At 34.2% G+C, this 16701-nt stretch overlaps 2 protein-coding genes across 2 annotated transcripts in view; one reads left to right on the top strand and one right to left on the bottom strand.

The window, feature by feature from the left end:
- LOC123714073 (lachesin-like) overlaps nucleotides 1-16701 on the bottom strand; it is a 78913-nt gene that overhangs the window by 61975 nt on the left and 237 nt on the right. The gene's annotated exons all lie outside the window — the stretch shown is intronic.
- LOC123714071 lies at nucleotides 8985-16450 on the top strand. Its single transcript, XM_045668166.1, has 2 exons — nucleotides 8985-9431; nucleotides 14509-16450. Coding segments are annotated over exons 1-2 (1689 nt in total). The 5' UTR covers nucleotides 8985-9429; the 3' UTR covers nucleotides 16196-16450.

The following is a 16701-nucleotide window of genomic DNA, read 5'->3' as shown; positions in this document are numbered from 1 at the left end:
TTAGAGAAGACAAGTCGACTTTTGCATACAGTTACAAATAGTTTTCTTTGTAAGGTAATCCCTAAGGCACTGGCGTTTAATTCGATTCCGCCCGCAATATCCAAGTGATTGATGACAGAATACGTATCCCTAGTGAGTCGTGACCGCTTTGTGCAGATATTTGATACACTGCCATACATAACTGACCGTAAACTTGAATGTGTAAAGAATTTTTTTTTCTTTTAGGTTGTGTGTATTTTAAGACAAGTGAATATTGAATGAAGATATTTACATTGTAATTATAAACTGACAAAAACATTCGAGTGAAGAAGGAAATAAGGTTGCCATTGGGCATAGATCGTATTCGTTTTTTAAACACAACTGAAACTTTATGAAAGGTATCGATAACAAATTCTAATTTTAAAAACTGCCAAAAATAATTGGCTGAATACGAAAAGAAAACTAGATATATTAGATGTAAATGGTGTTTGCTTTTTAAACAAGTAAAAACTCATGAAACTTCGAATACACATTCTAATTTTAAAACCAACCAAAAATAATTGAAGAAAACTGCATCCCTTCGGTAAAGATAGTGTTCCTTCTTTAAAGGTAAGTAAAAACTAAATCAATTTATCGATTACACATTTTAAAACTGAAAACGATGACAACTGCCAAAAATATTTCAAATCAAAAAGCAGAGCGCGCATTAAAAAGCCGTTTTCCAAATAGAAAAATAAAAGTGTGGTAGCTTGGACGCTCTGTGTATTGTTGGTAAAAAATATATGGACAAATATACTGGTATGTCATATCTCGATGATAGATGAGCAATATCAGAGTTCAGTTATTCAAAACGTGCTGTGATATGCACTCGAATGATGACATTTAAAGTATTTAAATTAACAAAGGCTGTCGGTAAAAAACCTCATGTCTCATTTAATTTTAAAAGCCAATATAATATTAATCGTACTTGTTCAGTTAAATCATAATTAGTTGGCCGGAAACGAATATTCCATTTTCGAATTTATTGCCAGTTCTCTTCCGTTCTACGCACCGTAATTGAGAACTGGCAGTAAATGTAAAATTAGAAGCATTTCATATACATTTCTTTTTTTGACATTTATATTACCTATATTAATACATGATTTTGAATTTTTTGAATAGTCCAAGCTAGCGAGACAGCTATAAGTTTTGCTTAAAAAAATTATGATCAAACGCATTCGTAGCAACATTATAATATTTTTAATGATAATAGCGTTGCACGTCGTTGTAAAGTACTGAAATTATAACTTATACTTCATATGTAATTATTATATTTAGCAGTGTACTGAAATTATGTGGAACATTCAAATCGTCTTTGCTTTTGAATTAAAGCTCACCGTCCACATAAATCATAAAAGCCAAGAAAGGGAAAACACATTGTACAACGTGGAATAAATGAAACGATGCGACAATGCGTCAGAATACAATTGCAGTGAAAAGACGTGGTCCGTATGTCCCAGTTCGGGATGCGAATGGGACGGCCCCAGGTGCACAATGCGCTTGTAACAATGCATCCTCTATTGCCAACGCCGCGATTGCACATCACTTGACGTGAGTGGTGAATTTTCATCGCACAGATGACAACTAATTGTTGTCATGGCAACCGTTGAATTCTAAATTTAAATGTTTGTATATTTTTATGTTTAATGCGCATTTTAGTTTTATGTACTCTAAACAAACAAAATGTTAGGTATTTGGTTTTATAAACTCTCGACTTAAACAATTTTTAAAATTTTCAACAATATACTTAATATTAAGATTTGATTTACATTAGCTTTGACGTTTTCAGTAATTCATAACGGCATGAAATGAAACGTGAATTATACCTTAATTAATTTATTATATTGCGTGACAGTTGAATTGTGGAATTATTATATGAAGGCCTATTTATTTATTATGCAGACTAACGGATCTAAGACGGTTGCTGTAATATAAAATATCAAGCGTAATATCTACGAATCGCTTTAAGTGACGCACTTCTATAATCGGTAAAATAACATTTTAATCCTGAACGACCTTATTTTCAAAATTCTTGTTAATTGGTGTTAAAACCTACTGTTCAAATGCTAATATGTGCTTCAATACAAACAGAGATAATATTAATATTAGAATTCATATTCATGTGAAGGCATCCAATATTTCCTGGCTTGGTATGAAATATGAAATTCCATGATGGTCGAGCTGCAAGTCGCGCATCCTGTCTCCGCGTGCTGCGGCGCTGCCGCGGCGCGATCCACCCGAAGGGGGCATACGCCTCCAACAGGACTAAACACCACCTCGCGAGGGAGTGCAGTAAAAGCAAGAAACTTATGTATTAATTAGACGTTTTAATGTTTTTACGTACCCAATTCATGATCTAGGCGTTATATTGTACCGAAGGTACAGATACCGGCAAACAAGGACATTTGTTCAAGATGTTTGCCGGTATCTATATTAATGGTTCGATTAATGGTAAAATACTAATTCAGGTTGGTACGGATTGAATGCCAAAGTGGCAGATAGAAGGAGACGAGGTCGCAGACGCACGTCTTGGTTGAAAAACTTAAGACAATGGTTTGGTCAGAGTAGTCATTGTTAAGAAGTGCTACATACAAAATTAAACCAGCCATGATGATCGCCAACTTTCGCAAGGACATTGCACTATAACAATTTTTTTTTGGGTCAAGATAAAAATGAGCAGACACTTAGAATTAACTGGACCTGTTAGGCTCTTGTTAGTCCATCGTCTAAATTTCATATCAAAAACAGTATTAGAAATGTGTCGATAAAAAGTTCGATTTGAACGCGAAATCATTTTAAACCGTGGCCAAAGACAAATGTTAGAAATAAATATTAATTAAACTTGTATTTGTTATTCAAAATCAATCAAGACGATATCCAAAGTTCAATAAATTGGAGCGCTTTGAGTGTTGCATAAATAGGGTTAAATTGGACTCCGAAATCTAGCCACATAGTGACGTTAGGTGTCCTTGGGGGGCGGGAACGGGATAAAGTTAGAAACTTCAGAGTTTGCATTGTTGGTCCTGACCACTATGACTCGTCTGAATTCGCATCGAGATTAAATTGGACATGATGTTTGTGCTATGTGCAAATTAAATTGGCCACATTTGACTCTATGACTCAGCACTTTTCGAAACTATTGAATTCGAAACTTTCGAAATTCATTTAAATATTTTCCAGCCAGACTTATCTGAATAAAAGCTTTTGTTTCAATGAGACCTCTTTGAGCGATTGGTTTTTTTATAACCAATCTTGTTCATAAAGTGTAGACTCTGGAATGTAATTAATAGTTATGACTTAAAAATAAATAAATCAGTGGCGCTTTTTAGGTCTGGGCCTCAGATTTCTGTACGTTTCATGATTAGATTTCTGTATGTTTCATGGACAGATGGCTGGCCATGCGTGACACTCGTGAACGGGTGCTACTTGTGGTGACTGGTCGTACTAGAATTCGTGTATGCGGTGATGTTAGTTATTTCGACTATGTATTTGCGTGTTGTTCCCACGAAAATGTAAGTGCGTGTTCCTATTTCACCATGCCTCCTGCAGATGTGCAACATGGTGTAATGGTTGCAGCTCCTTACAAACGTTGTGTAGTACAAAAAAAACTTGGCGATTAAAAAGAATGGCGGAGAGTTTTTTGACAGTTCTTCTCTTCCGTTCTACGTCCTTGATTTGAGAACTGGCAGTAAATGTAAAATTAGAAGCATTTAATGTATATATTCTTTTTTTTTGAAGTGTACATTGTGTTACCTATATGAATAAATGATGACGTACGCCGTCTTTTTTTTGGGTAAAGCGAATTCGAGCGAATGTTAAATGCGCAGATAGAAAGAAAGTCCATTGGTGCACAGCCGGGGATCGTACCTACGACCCCAGTAATGAGAGTCACACGTTGAAGCTACTAGGCTAACACTGCTTAATAGCTAGGTCTTACCTATTAATAAATTTATAGTGAATTATAATACCTTTGTAAGCAAAAATACCAATGGCGCTACTACCTTTTAGGACTGGGCCTCAGTTTTCTGTATCTGTTTCGTGATAATTTGTGCCTAACTTTTGGTGTCGACTTTTTTGAGCTTAAGGCATGCCGGTTTCCTTACGATTGTCTTCCTTCGACGTACGTTAGCGAGTGCTAAATGTGCAAATCGATAGAAAATCGAAATCTACCTATTTCTATGAGAGTCACATGGTGAAACCACTGTTTATAAGATATTATTTATTTCAGACTAAATTTCTATTAAACTTAAGATATTCAGGCAAATATAATTAATGAATTTCTAAATTTGAAATGAATATTATACCAAATGTTTATACAACAAAATTATAATTCATTAATTCTCAATTTTTGCATTGCATTACTCTCTCAATCAATTAACTTATGTAACGATGTAACTTATGTAACGAATTATAAATAATGTTATTTGCGTGGAACTTTCATTACATAACTTGTTTAATAATATCAGATTTGGTAATTTAATTTTTTCACCATGTTTTTTAATTCTAAGTGCAGTGCTGGGCGTTTGACTATTGTCCTTGTAGGTTCGATTCCCCGCTGTGTACCAATAGACTTTCTGTCTATGTGCGCATTTAACTCGCTCGTACGGTGAAGGAAAACATCGTGAGGAAACCAGCATGCCATAACCCGAACAGTTACCGGACCCTGAAACGGCATGTCAGCAACAATAAACTAATCACCCACATGGCAATAAACAAATATATACTTGCGAAATAGACAAAAAAATACATTTATTTGTTGCTTAATTTTCCTCTGACACCTACACAAACATACTTAACACTTATGAGCCTTTAATTAATATTTTAAATTTGAAGTCATGAAACTGTTCGCTTTAATCAAAATTCCAATAAATAAGTCCTCGGTTAAATGTATGACGGCGAGAATATAAAGAGAAAACTCACTTAATCGGAAAGATCCAAGTTTTAAGTACCAAGTGGATTTTTAAATTAACTAGATACATGCAAATTCTAGGACATAGTTTTCATGGACCAGGTGGCAACAATTTTTAAACTGTTCTACAATTTTAGATTGCGCTGCGCCAACTCCAACTTTATCTAACAGCTGATTGCGTCGCTTTCTTTCTAAAAGTATCGTTAGATCTTTTCTTTACTTTTCTTGTTATCTCTTGCAACTTATATTTCACGGGATACAAGTTCACTTTGAAATTACTGTTTATTCTGTTCAATCAATAAGTTATCAAACAATTTCGTAGCAATCGATAACTTTATAGAACTCGAAATAACAGTATTTGCATATAATTTCCATTTTGCCTTCATTTGGTACTATATATTTTTAATTATTAAGAGTAGTGTTGGCCTAGTGGCTTCAGCGTGCGACTTTCGATCCCCGTCTGTGCACCAATGAGCTTTCTTTCTATGTGCGCATTTAACATTTGCTTGAACGGTGAAGAAAAACATTGTGAGGAAACCGGCTTGTCTTAGAACCCAGACAGTCGACGGCGTGTGTGATTAACAAGTGATCATGAAACTGATACAGAAATTTAAGGCCCACACCTAAAAAGGTTATTGCGAAATTGATTTATTTTTAATTATTAATCTAACACAAAAATAATACTGAAATAGAAGAGTCGTTAGCTGAGCTACACGTTATAGGCAATCGGCCAATCGACTGCGCTGGCTGAGAACCTTGAGCACATGGGCAAATATCGGGCGGTAAAGAAGGCTTACCTGAGCCGGCCTAGTACTCGGCTGACTCGACAGAGTGGATGAGGACTTGCTGAACAATTGACGGGAGGTGGCACGGGACAGGGAGCGCTGGAAAATTCTCAGCGGAGTAAATTAGTATAATCTAACACCGTCAAAATCATAATTTCATCCTAAATTCCATAACTTAGTCGAATTTCGAATTTCGAATTCCATTTGTTGTTCAAATTGTAATGCCCGAAATTTCGATTAGTTCTGCCTAATAAATTATAGCTTATAATTGGACCAACACCACATTTTGTTGTTCTCTTGAATTAATACATGTTAAGCTTGAACATCGTATACGCTTTTGTTTCCTTAACAAAAGCATTCTTGCTGTGACTCAAATGCAATGGATGCAAATGACATTTTTGTTTTGAACTGTCACGCGAGTTTAAATGATAAAATAAAATGTTTTTACGATGAATAGAGTTTCAGTAAACAATATACTGCATTGCAACGGAAGTAAGAGAAAATTTTGAGTAAAGTATTAAGCAGAATACTTATTTATTTATAAGATGAGATGAGAACTATCAAACTTTCTTATTTATTATTTTTATTTGTGTATTGATAAATCTTGCCAACGCTCGGCACACATTTATTTATTTATTAACACTTCGTTGCAATATAAAATTTGAACATAATTAAATTAAAAGAAGGGCAACTGGCGGCCTTATCGCTTTCGAGCGATCTCTTCCAGGCAACTATTGTGAGAAGAGATAAAATCAATTAAATTAGATAAGGCAATAAGTGCAAAAATACATTGGTAAAATAACCAGAATTTAGAATTTTTAATCCGACAAGAGATGTCATGAAGTCATGTTTGTCTACAAGACTTATAGACAAACATGACATAGACAAAGAGATTATAAAAAAAATAAAAAATATATACGACACGAATAGTACCGCTATACTAAAACTAGAAAAAGTAGGAAGCTGAAAAAAAATAAATAGAGATGTATCACCTAAATTATTCAAACCTGTTTTAGAAGAAACCTTCAGAAAATTAAAATGGGATGAGACGGACGGATTAACGGGAAACAACTAAAACTCCTACGATTTTTTTAAATGTTAATAATAATTTAATAGCAGGCAAACGGGTAAGAGGGTCACCTGATGTTAAGCGATACCGCCGTCCATGGACACTCACATTGCCAGAGGGCTCGCAAGTGCGTTGCCGGCCTTTCAAGAATTGGTACGCTCTTTTCTTGAAGGACCCTAAGTCGAATTGGTTCGGAAATACTTCAGTGGGCAGCTGGTTCCACATAGTGGTGGTGCGCAGCAAAAACTGCCTTAGAAAACGCTTAGTTGTGGAACGACGGATGAAGTTTATATATTCAACTGAACAATTTTAACTTGAGAAATAAGGCACTCACGGGGGAATATATTTTTTTTAATACTATTTCTTGTTATCTTTGTTTTAGTAATGTGGTGTAGTAATTACCATAACAACCAAGCACATTATGGATTAACTAACTCTTAACTTAAGTTCTCATCTACAAGTTTATGACGTTTTACGTGCAATATGAATGGTTTGATGGTTTATAATGTTAAAATGTATATGTCACTGGCCTTAGTATATACGTTAATTATTTAAGTTCGATGTCCTGGTGCACAGAAAAACTGTGTCCAGTTTGTGTTTCCACCACACCACCTTGCTTTTTATTAAGATCATATTTATACAATAAATAAATCTCGTTTCATAACAACGTAACACAATTTAGTAACTGATAACGTACCTATTAGAAAAACAGATACAGAAAACTGATGTCCAAACCTTGTAAATCAGATGTAGCGCCACTGGGTTTTTTTACAGTTTAAAACAGTTTAATTAGACCAAATTTGTTGTTATGAATATGAATAAGTGAAGTAAAGAAAAAGCAGAGAAAGATAAGAACTAAGACAATCTGGTGCCTGAGTAATTCATATAATCGTAAGTTATTGACATGAATCTATTAAAAAAAACAATTTTATGTAAATGCTATGATTGGTATCTTTTGCCGTTAAGGTCCAGGTAGAATGCAACAGCAACCCCAGAGCCTCTGTAACGCGGCTTTGTAGGAACTACTTGAGGTAGTTTTAGTGGGTATCGTTCACCCAGTCTCTGAATAGCAGAGATTTTGGCGTGGGTCGAGTCCCTCATACCCCTGCAACCTTTAAGGGCCGGGGATGCGCATGCATTTCCACCTCGAATATAAAAAAATGCTTGGTATCTTTGGAAAAGAATTTTAATGTAAAAAGTAGTTTTGTTTGATTTAAAGTTCTGGTTTAGTTTCGTAAATCGAACCAAGGAATTACCATTTAAATTCACTATATTTAAATATTTAAAATAAATAATTTATTGAAAGTAAGAGATGTTATCCACTAGAAATCTCATACACAAAGATTAAGTTCAGTTGTCTAATCTTGTAAAAAGGTTTAACCGAGGATTAAAAATCTAAATACCTCTCTTAAATCATTTAGCTCGAGTAAATTATGTTTAACAAGGCCGCGGGTTTTGTATAGAAAGTACTGTACTTAAAAATGTTGCAAAGTGGCACTTGCAACCTTTTTGAACAAAAATAATGCTTTTCCATATTTTAAATTAAGAATGTGGAATAAATAGGTTTATATTGAAGTGAATGAGAACGAAAAGTGGCGTATACTGTAATTGTTTTAAATTAAAAAAAAACGACTCACCGCAACGATCAGGGCTTGGAGTCCCTTCATCGGTTTTATTTATCTATGGCTGTCATTCTAGGTACTAGCAGTTTAATATGCTACATAGCTCTATAAATTACTTTCAAAGTGAAAACATTTATTTTAGCCTGCGCTTGGCGCTTAAGATATTTTACAAGGATGTAGATTATTAGAGTTGTTTATTTTTATATAGTTTTTTGTTTGGCTTGAATCGTATCTTATGTGTACGCGAGATAGTTTACTGAACTTCAAATTGGTACTGTTGAGGTATTGATCAATAACTATTCTGTTCCGGAATATTACTTAGTTATTGTATATAATTTATACAAATAAGTATTTTGTCAATACTATTCATAATAATAGTATACCAAGAGCGAAGATAATTTTAATTGAATAATCAGATCTAGAACAAAGCTATTTTGAAGATGTCATTGAAGTTGGAGGAATATATTATAGATTAAATATAAATATTATTGGATACTGGAGAAATATTAGTGTTTCTATTTTCGTATAGTGTATAGTGTTATTATTGTATACAAAGACTTGCAAGTGCTAATTACATACGGTACCCTAAAGAAGATCGCTGACGTCGCGGCACGTGTATGATCAATGTGCCGGCTTCGAGGAATCATTCTGCTGTTTCAACATTCACCGCATTTTATTAATTATAATTCAATAAAATATGTTAGCATTATATTCGTATCTAGCATCGATAACGGATGTAGTTTTTGTAAACTAATTATAAGTTAATTAATAAAGTAGTTATATAATTATTGGTTTTTTTTGGGAGTCCGGGCTGTCGAATTCGTAATTGGCGCAGTCGGTAGGATAGTTTCGGGGCTACTACGATCGTTATAAAGAAGATATCCGGGGTCTAGATTCGACACCGCGCGCGGTCGTTCTAGCTGTCGCTCTCAAGCGTTCACCGAAGCATCAAAGATCTCTAAGAAGCAGCCGGGGCGTACTCAAACTTCAGTGCAACTCAAAGAAAACCAGGGAAGTCGACGAGTTATGTGAGTACATTGAATCATTTTTCCATCAGTGTTGCTTTCTCCTCGTCACAATTTTCCATCCTATGAAAAATAGTCCTGTGTCCTCCAGGCATAAAATTCGTAGGGGTAGTTTAGTAGACTTGAATCGTCAATTAAGTGAAGACTTGAATCGTCAATTAAGTGAAGGCTCGAATCGCCCTTCAGTAGGTTTAAATAATTTTCCTGAGAGCTTGAATTGCCCTCAAAGTTTAAAGTTAAATTTAAGTAATTTAGAATATAAAATGGATCCTGATACAGTGTATAAGGCCCTTCGCCCAGTTCCTGAATTTGATGGGAACCCACATATTCTTCCTAGATTTATTAGAATTTGTGATCAGATCGTAATTCAATGCGTGAAAGATGAGTTAGGATATGAATTATCGAATTTATGTGTTATCAATGGCATCTTAAACAAAATTACTGGTCCAGCAGCTCGTACAATAAACTCAAACGGAATTCCTGAAAATTGGTTAGGAATTAGGAATACATTAATTAATAATTTTTCTGACCAAAGGGATGAGACCGCTCTTTACAATGACTTAGCATTAGCGACACAATCTAGCGAGACTCCGCAGGAATTTTATGACAAATGCCAAAATCTTTTTAGCACTATAATGTCTTATGTATCGTTACACGAGACATTAGAGACAACTATAGAAGCTAAAAGAGTTTTATATCGTAAGTTAACTTTACAAGCATTTGTAAGAGGTTTAAAAGATCCTCTCGGGTCCCGTATAAGATGTATGAGACCTGAAACAGTTGAGAAGGCTTTGGAATTTGTTCAAGATGAACTTAATGTCATGTATTTGCAACAGCGAAATAATTTAGCAACAGATCTAAGAAAACCATCATCATCATTGACACCACACAACTCACACCAACAACTTACACAGCCTAGATTTCCTCCTATAAATAATAATTTTAATCCTTCTAAATTTTTACCAGTACCAGGTTGGCAAAAACCTAATTTTAATCCTCAATTTAATAATCATCAGCGCATGCCTATGCATCCAACACGTACTCAGCAAATTTTCCGAGCACCGTTGCCTAACCATAACAGTGGTTTTAGGATACCTTACAGATATCCTTCACAAAATAGTTCTGGCCCTAAGCCTATGAGTGGGGTGAGTCATTTTGTGACAAAACCATTACCACCTAAAATTCCTGGTCATGATTGGCAGAAATTTGGCAATCCTCCTCCATCGAATTACTTTAAGTCCAGAGAAATTAATTTTAATGAATTTTATGATTATGATGACTATGAATACGATAATAATTATGTTGACTATAATTATTGTAACACTGATTATGACTATAATGACTATAATGACCAATACGTTAATTGTGACTATGACTATAATGAGTACTATGAACTTCGAGACTTACCACCAGTAGAGGATGTTCGCTATGATATACCTAGTACTAGTAAAACCAGTAGAGATATTCAACCGAAACATTCCAATGGTAAAAAAGGTCAGGATTTTCAACAGAGCCAACAAAAATCCGCACCAGAATAGAGTTAAATATACAGTCAAAAAAAGAATTACCTTACATTAAAATTAATAATCCACCATTAAAATTTCTTATTGATACAGGAGCAAATCAATCATTTATAAGCCCTGAAGCAGTGGATAAGTATTTTCATAATATTCCGAAAACTTATGATCCTTTTGAAGTAACTAATTCTAGAGTAACAAGCATTCATGAACATTCAATATCTATTCCTAGTTTTTCTGAATTTAATGATTGTAAAAATATTAAACTATTTATCTATAAATTTCATAATTATTTTGATGGTTTAATAGGGTTAGATTTGTTAGAAAATTGTAGAATTGATTTCAGAGATGATGTATTAATTACTGAGAATGCAAAAATTCCTTTACTACGTTATCAATGTAAGAAATACAAAGATCAAATAATACCAGCAAAATCATCTCGTTTAGTTGGTATTCCGATACATAATGACGATGGTGACGTATTTATACCAGAACAATTAATAAGTAATTGTATTATCCATGAATGTATTACTAATGTGACTGATCAGACTGGTATAGTAGAAGTCGAAAACATGACGGACGAAGACACAGTTATTCCAATTGACAGACCATTACAACTTGACTTATTTAACTTTGAAAGTTCTTACAGTGAACCAGACTCAGACAGAGTAAACCAAGTTTTAGACAGACTTAGAACTGACCATTTGAATAGCGAAGAACGAGTAAATTTAGAAACTCTTTGCAAGCGCTACGCTGACATATTTTACATTGAAGGTGAACCACTAACTTTCACTAATAAAATCAAACATAGCATTAGGACTTATGACGAAACCCCAGTATACACCAAAAGTTATCGATATCCTTTTGTACACCGTCAAGAAGTTAGGGAACAGATAGGTAAAATGCTTGAACAAGGTATCATACGACCCTCTGACTCTGCTTGGAGCTCACCCATTTGGGTAGTCCCAAAGAAAGCTGATGCTTCTGGTAGACAGAAATGGCGACTTGTAGTGGACTTTAGAAAGTTAAATGACAAGACTATTGACGATAAATACCCAATACCAAATATCACGGACGTTTTAGATAAATTAGGTAGATGTCAGTATTTCACGACTCTTGACCTTGCATCTGGCTTTTACCAAGTCGAAATGAATCCCGAAGACATATCGAAGACCGCATTTAACGTAGAACACGGTCATTTTGAATTTCTACGTATGCCAATGGGACTTAAGAATTCACCTTCGACATTTCAGCGTGTAATGGATAACATCCTTAAGGGTTTACAAAATGAGATATGTCTAGTGTATCTTGATGACATCATAGTCTTTAGTACATCTTTGCAAGAACACATAATTAATTTAGAAAAAGTATTTGATAGATTGAGAGACTCCAATTTCAAGATCCAGATGGACAAATCTGAATTTTTGAAACTTGAAACAGCTTACCTTGGTCATATTATCAGTAATGAAGGTATTAAACCGAATCCTGATAAAATTAGAGCCATAGAAAAGTATCCTTTACCTAAAACAACAAAAGAAATTAAACAATTTTTAGGACTATTAGGTTATTATAGGAAATTCATACCTGATTTTGCACGACTGACGAAACCAATGACAAAATGTCTTAAAAAGACTAACAAAATAACTTTAGATTCTGAATATATAAAATGTTTTGAGAAATGCAAATCCTTATTAACTAACGATCCTATACTACAATATCCTGACTTCAATAAAGAGTTCATTCTGACAACAGACGCCTCCAACGTAGCTTTAGGAGCAGTACTCTCACAAGGCACAGTAGGCTATGACAAACCGATCTGCTATGCTTCTAGAACATTAAGTGATAGTGAATCAAATTACAGTACAATTGAGAAAGAACTTTTGGCAATAGTATGGGCAACTAAGTATTTTAGACCCTATTTGTTTGGTAGGAAATTCAAAATTATAACTGACCATAAACCACTCCAGTGGATTATGAATTTGAAGGAACCGAACTCGAGACTGACACGATGGCGACTAAAATTGAGTGAATTTGACTATACTGTGATTTATAAAAAAGGAAAGTTTAATACTAACGCTGACGCTTTATCCCGTGTACAAATTAATAATGAGGAAATAGAATCACTTCTCAAAGAATGTGGTATAGATGTGTCTGTAAGACCTGAACCACCAGGATCTACTACTGCAACAGCACATACATCCGCTGAAAATCCTATTCTTGAAATACCCATCACAGATGAACCTCTGAACAAATTCCATAGACAGGTTTGCTTGACTATAGTAGGTGACATTAAAAGAAGACCGCATGTAACTAAACCTTTTGATACTCACACACGTACACATATACAAGTTTCAGAATCTTCATTAGAACAAGACGTTATAAATGCAGTAAAAGAATTCATCAATCCTAAAATAAAGACTGCCATTAAAATAACTCCACCATTAGGTATGTATTCGTTAATTCCAATTTTACAAAATAACTTTAAATGTAATTCTATGCATCTGGTTTTAGTAAAAACCGAGCTAGAAGATGTTAAGGAGTACTTACGGCAGCAAGAAATAATTAAACACTATCATGAAGGAAAAACTAACCATAGAGGCATCAATGAATGTTATTTAGCCTTGTCACGTCGTTATTACTGGCCTAAAATGAGGGAAGAAATTACTAAATACATAAATGAATGTACAATTTGCGGACAGACTAAATATGATAGAAACCCAATTAGACCACAGTTTAACATAGTACCACCTGCAACAAAGCCCTTTGAGATAGTTCATATGGACCTATTCACAGCGCAAGCTGAAAAATACCTTACCTTTGTAGATTCCTTCTCAAAATACGGCCAAGCATACCACTTACGAGATGGTACAGCTATAAGTATCATCCAAGGTCTATTAAATTTCAGCACTCATCATGGACTACCTTTGACTATTGTGACAGATAACGGGACTGAGTTCACTAATCAACTCTTTGCAGAATTTGTTAGGCTACATAAAATTAATCATCATAGAACACTAGCTCATTCGCCTAATGACAACGGAATTATTGAAAGATTCCATTCCTCCTTACTAGAGCACCTTCGTATCCTTCACCTGAAAAATAAAGATGAGCCTGCAATAAATCAAATACCTTATGCAATCCTAGCTTATAACAGTTCAGTACATAGTTTCACCAAATGTAGACCACACGATATAATTAGAGGTCATTTTGATCCTAGAGACCCTTTAGATCTTAATTTAGCCGAACACCTTATGCAACAGTACATTATAACGCATAGAGACCAAATGAAGACAGTATATGAAATAATTAATGAAGCTACAACTATTGACCGTACGAATTTAATGACTAATAGAAATAAAAATCGTGAGCCAGAAACTGAATATGTACCCGATCAGCAAGTTTTTATTAAGAACCCCCTAGCTAGTAGACAGAAGTTAGCACCGCGATACACTCACGACACAGTCCTTGCAGACCTTCCCATACACATTTACACTTCGAAGAAAAAGGGACCTATTGCTAAATGTCGTTTGAAACGAGTACCAAAGTCATCGAAATTGTTACAGGTACCGACTAATACTGATACTGACAATGACGAAGGCAGCAGACATAAAACTTGAGACTCTTGACAATGGACCTGGACTTTTACCTTTTAAACTTGGTCAAGCTAAGTTAATATCCCATTATCATACCTTTATACAATATTTAGAACTTTCGGAACTAGAAAATCGTATTAATTCTATAAATGAACAGTTAGACTATTTTAAAATTCAACTAGACAATACTACTTTGCCTATATATGAAATTCAGATTGATTATCTTTATACTAAATTGTCAAAAATAGATTCTCAATTAAAAACTTTGGAACCTTCTAGGGTAAAAAGAGGACTTATTAATGGATTAGGATCACTAATTAAAGGTCTTACAGGAAACTTGGATCATGCAGATGCTGAAAGATTTAATAAAGCTATACAATTGTTAGAAGCAAATGAAAATAAATTAGTTTCGGAGTTAAATAACCATATCAGTATTAATAAAAATTGGACGAGCCAATATTCGCAACTTATTAGTAATTTAGCTGAAAACCAAATTAAAATTAATGAAACATTGCGATTAGTTGTGGATAAGCATTATTTTTTGGAAGCTAAGTTTGCTAAATTCGCTCAATTATTAGATATTATTACTGAAAATACAGATGATTTATATTTAGAGTTAATCAGAATAGAGAATATCTTAGGATTTATACGTGCAGCGAGCACGCATCATAGTATGATAAGCATAGATAACTTAGAATATATGATTAGTAGATTAAGAGAAATATATAGTAATAATGAAATTTTAGATATTGATTTGAGAGAATATTATAATCTTATAAAACCAGGTAGTTATTTTATAGGTAAGAGAATTGTTATAATTTTTAGAATTCCTATAATATCTAAAGATAGTTACGACTTATTTAGGCTTTCCATTGTTCCTAATAAATTCCGCCAGACCTTTATACCTATACATCCTTTCATAGCAACCAATGGGAAATTTTTCATGTACTTGCAAACCGAATGCCCGAAGATTGGCGAATACCTTCTCTGTGAGGAAAGTTCAAATTATTATCAGCCACGAGAGCACGCAGATTGTATCCAGAGTATCATCATTCATCAATCTTTAGATAAATCATGTAGCCCCACTGAAGTCTCCATCACAAGACAAGCTATGGAACAACTAGATGATAGACACTATACTATTGTCTTCCCAAAGCCTACGAAAGTCGAACTTCGATGTGAACGGCGCGAATATGTATCTTTATCTGGCAGCTACCTAGCAACCATTCCCCATGAATGTTCACTACGAACAGATATCTTTAAGATAACCAATAGTGAAGATGAAGTCAAGGGACAGCCGCTGAAGATTACCGAGATACAAAGTAATTTCACTGAAATTCAAAATGATGAGATTCCACATATTACTCTAAATTCTTTAAATCTCGATAAATTACATCACCTGGAAAATAGAATTATGCTACAGAATCCCATACGTCTTGCCCGCTTTGATTCTTCACTATACCATACAACGTTGCCTCTCTATGCACTTGTATCTGGTATAGTTATAATTTTCCTTGTCTATATTCTCCGACGATACCTACGAAAGAACCTTATTACACCAGAAGGAGAACCAAGAAGCAACCCTATATATGCTGTTCCTGATTGTTCTGAAAACCCTGGAGTACCAGCAACTTTTTCCCTCAAAGTGCTCAAATAGTTGCTGTTCTGAGGATGGAGGAATTACATACGGTACCCTAAAGAAGATCGCTGACGTCGCGGCACGTGTATGATCAATGTGCCGGCTTCGAGGAATCATTCTGCTGTTTCAACATTCACCGCATTTTATTAATTATAATTCAATAAAATATGTTAGCATTATATTCGTATCTAGCATCGATAACGGATGTAGTTTTTGTAAACTAATTATAAGTTAATTAATAAAGTAGTTATATAATTATTGGTTTTTTTTGGGAGTCCGGGCTGTCGAATTCGTAATTTGCTCTCTACAATCTATTATGTTTACGTTCATAATTTACGAGCCCTTAAACTATAAAGCCTTTGTAAATATCGCTTTAAGGCTAATTAAATACATTTAGTTCTGTGGTTCAAGTGACTTTTGAAACATATTAAATGTTTTATTTCTCCTGTAATTTATAACAATTAATAATTAGCGAAAAGTCTATCGAAATTAAAAAATATATTGATTTACTTAAAATAAAATAA

This window comes from Pieris brassicae, chromosome 9 (genome assembly GCF_905147105.1).
Source record: "Pieris brassicae chromosome 9, ilPieBrab1.1, whole genome shotgun sequence".
NCBI lineage: Eukaryota > Metazoa > Arthropoda > Insecta > Lepidoptera > Pieridae > Pieris > Pieris brassicae.
This window is presented reverse-complemented; position numbering and strand designations above follow the sequence as displayed.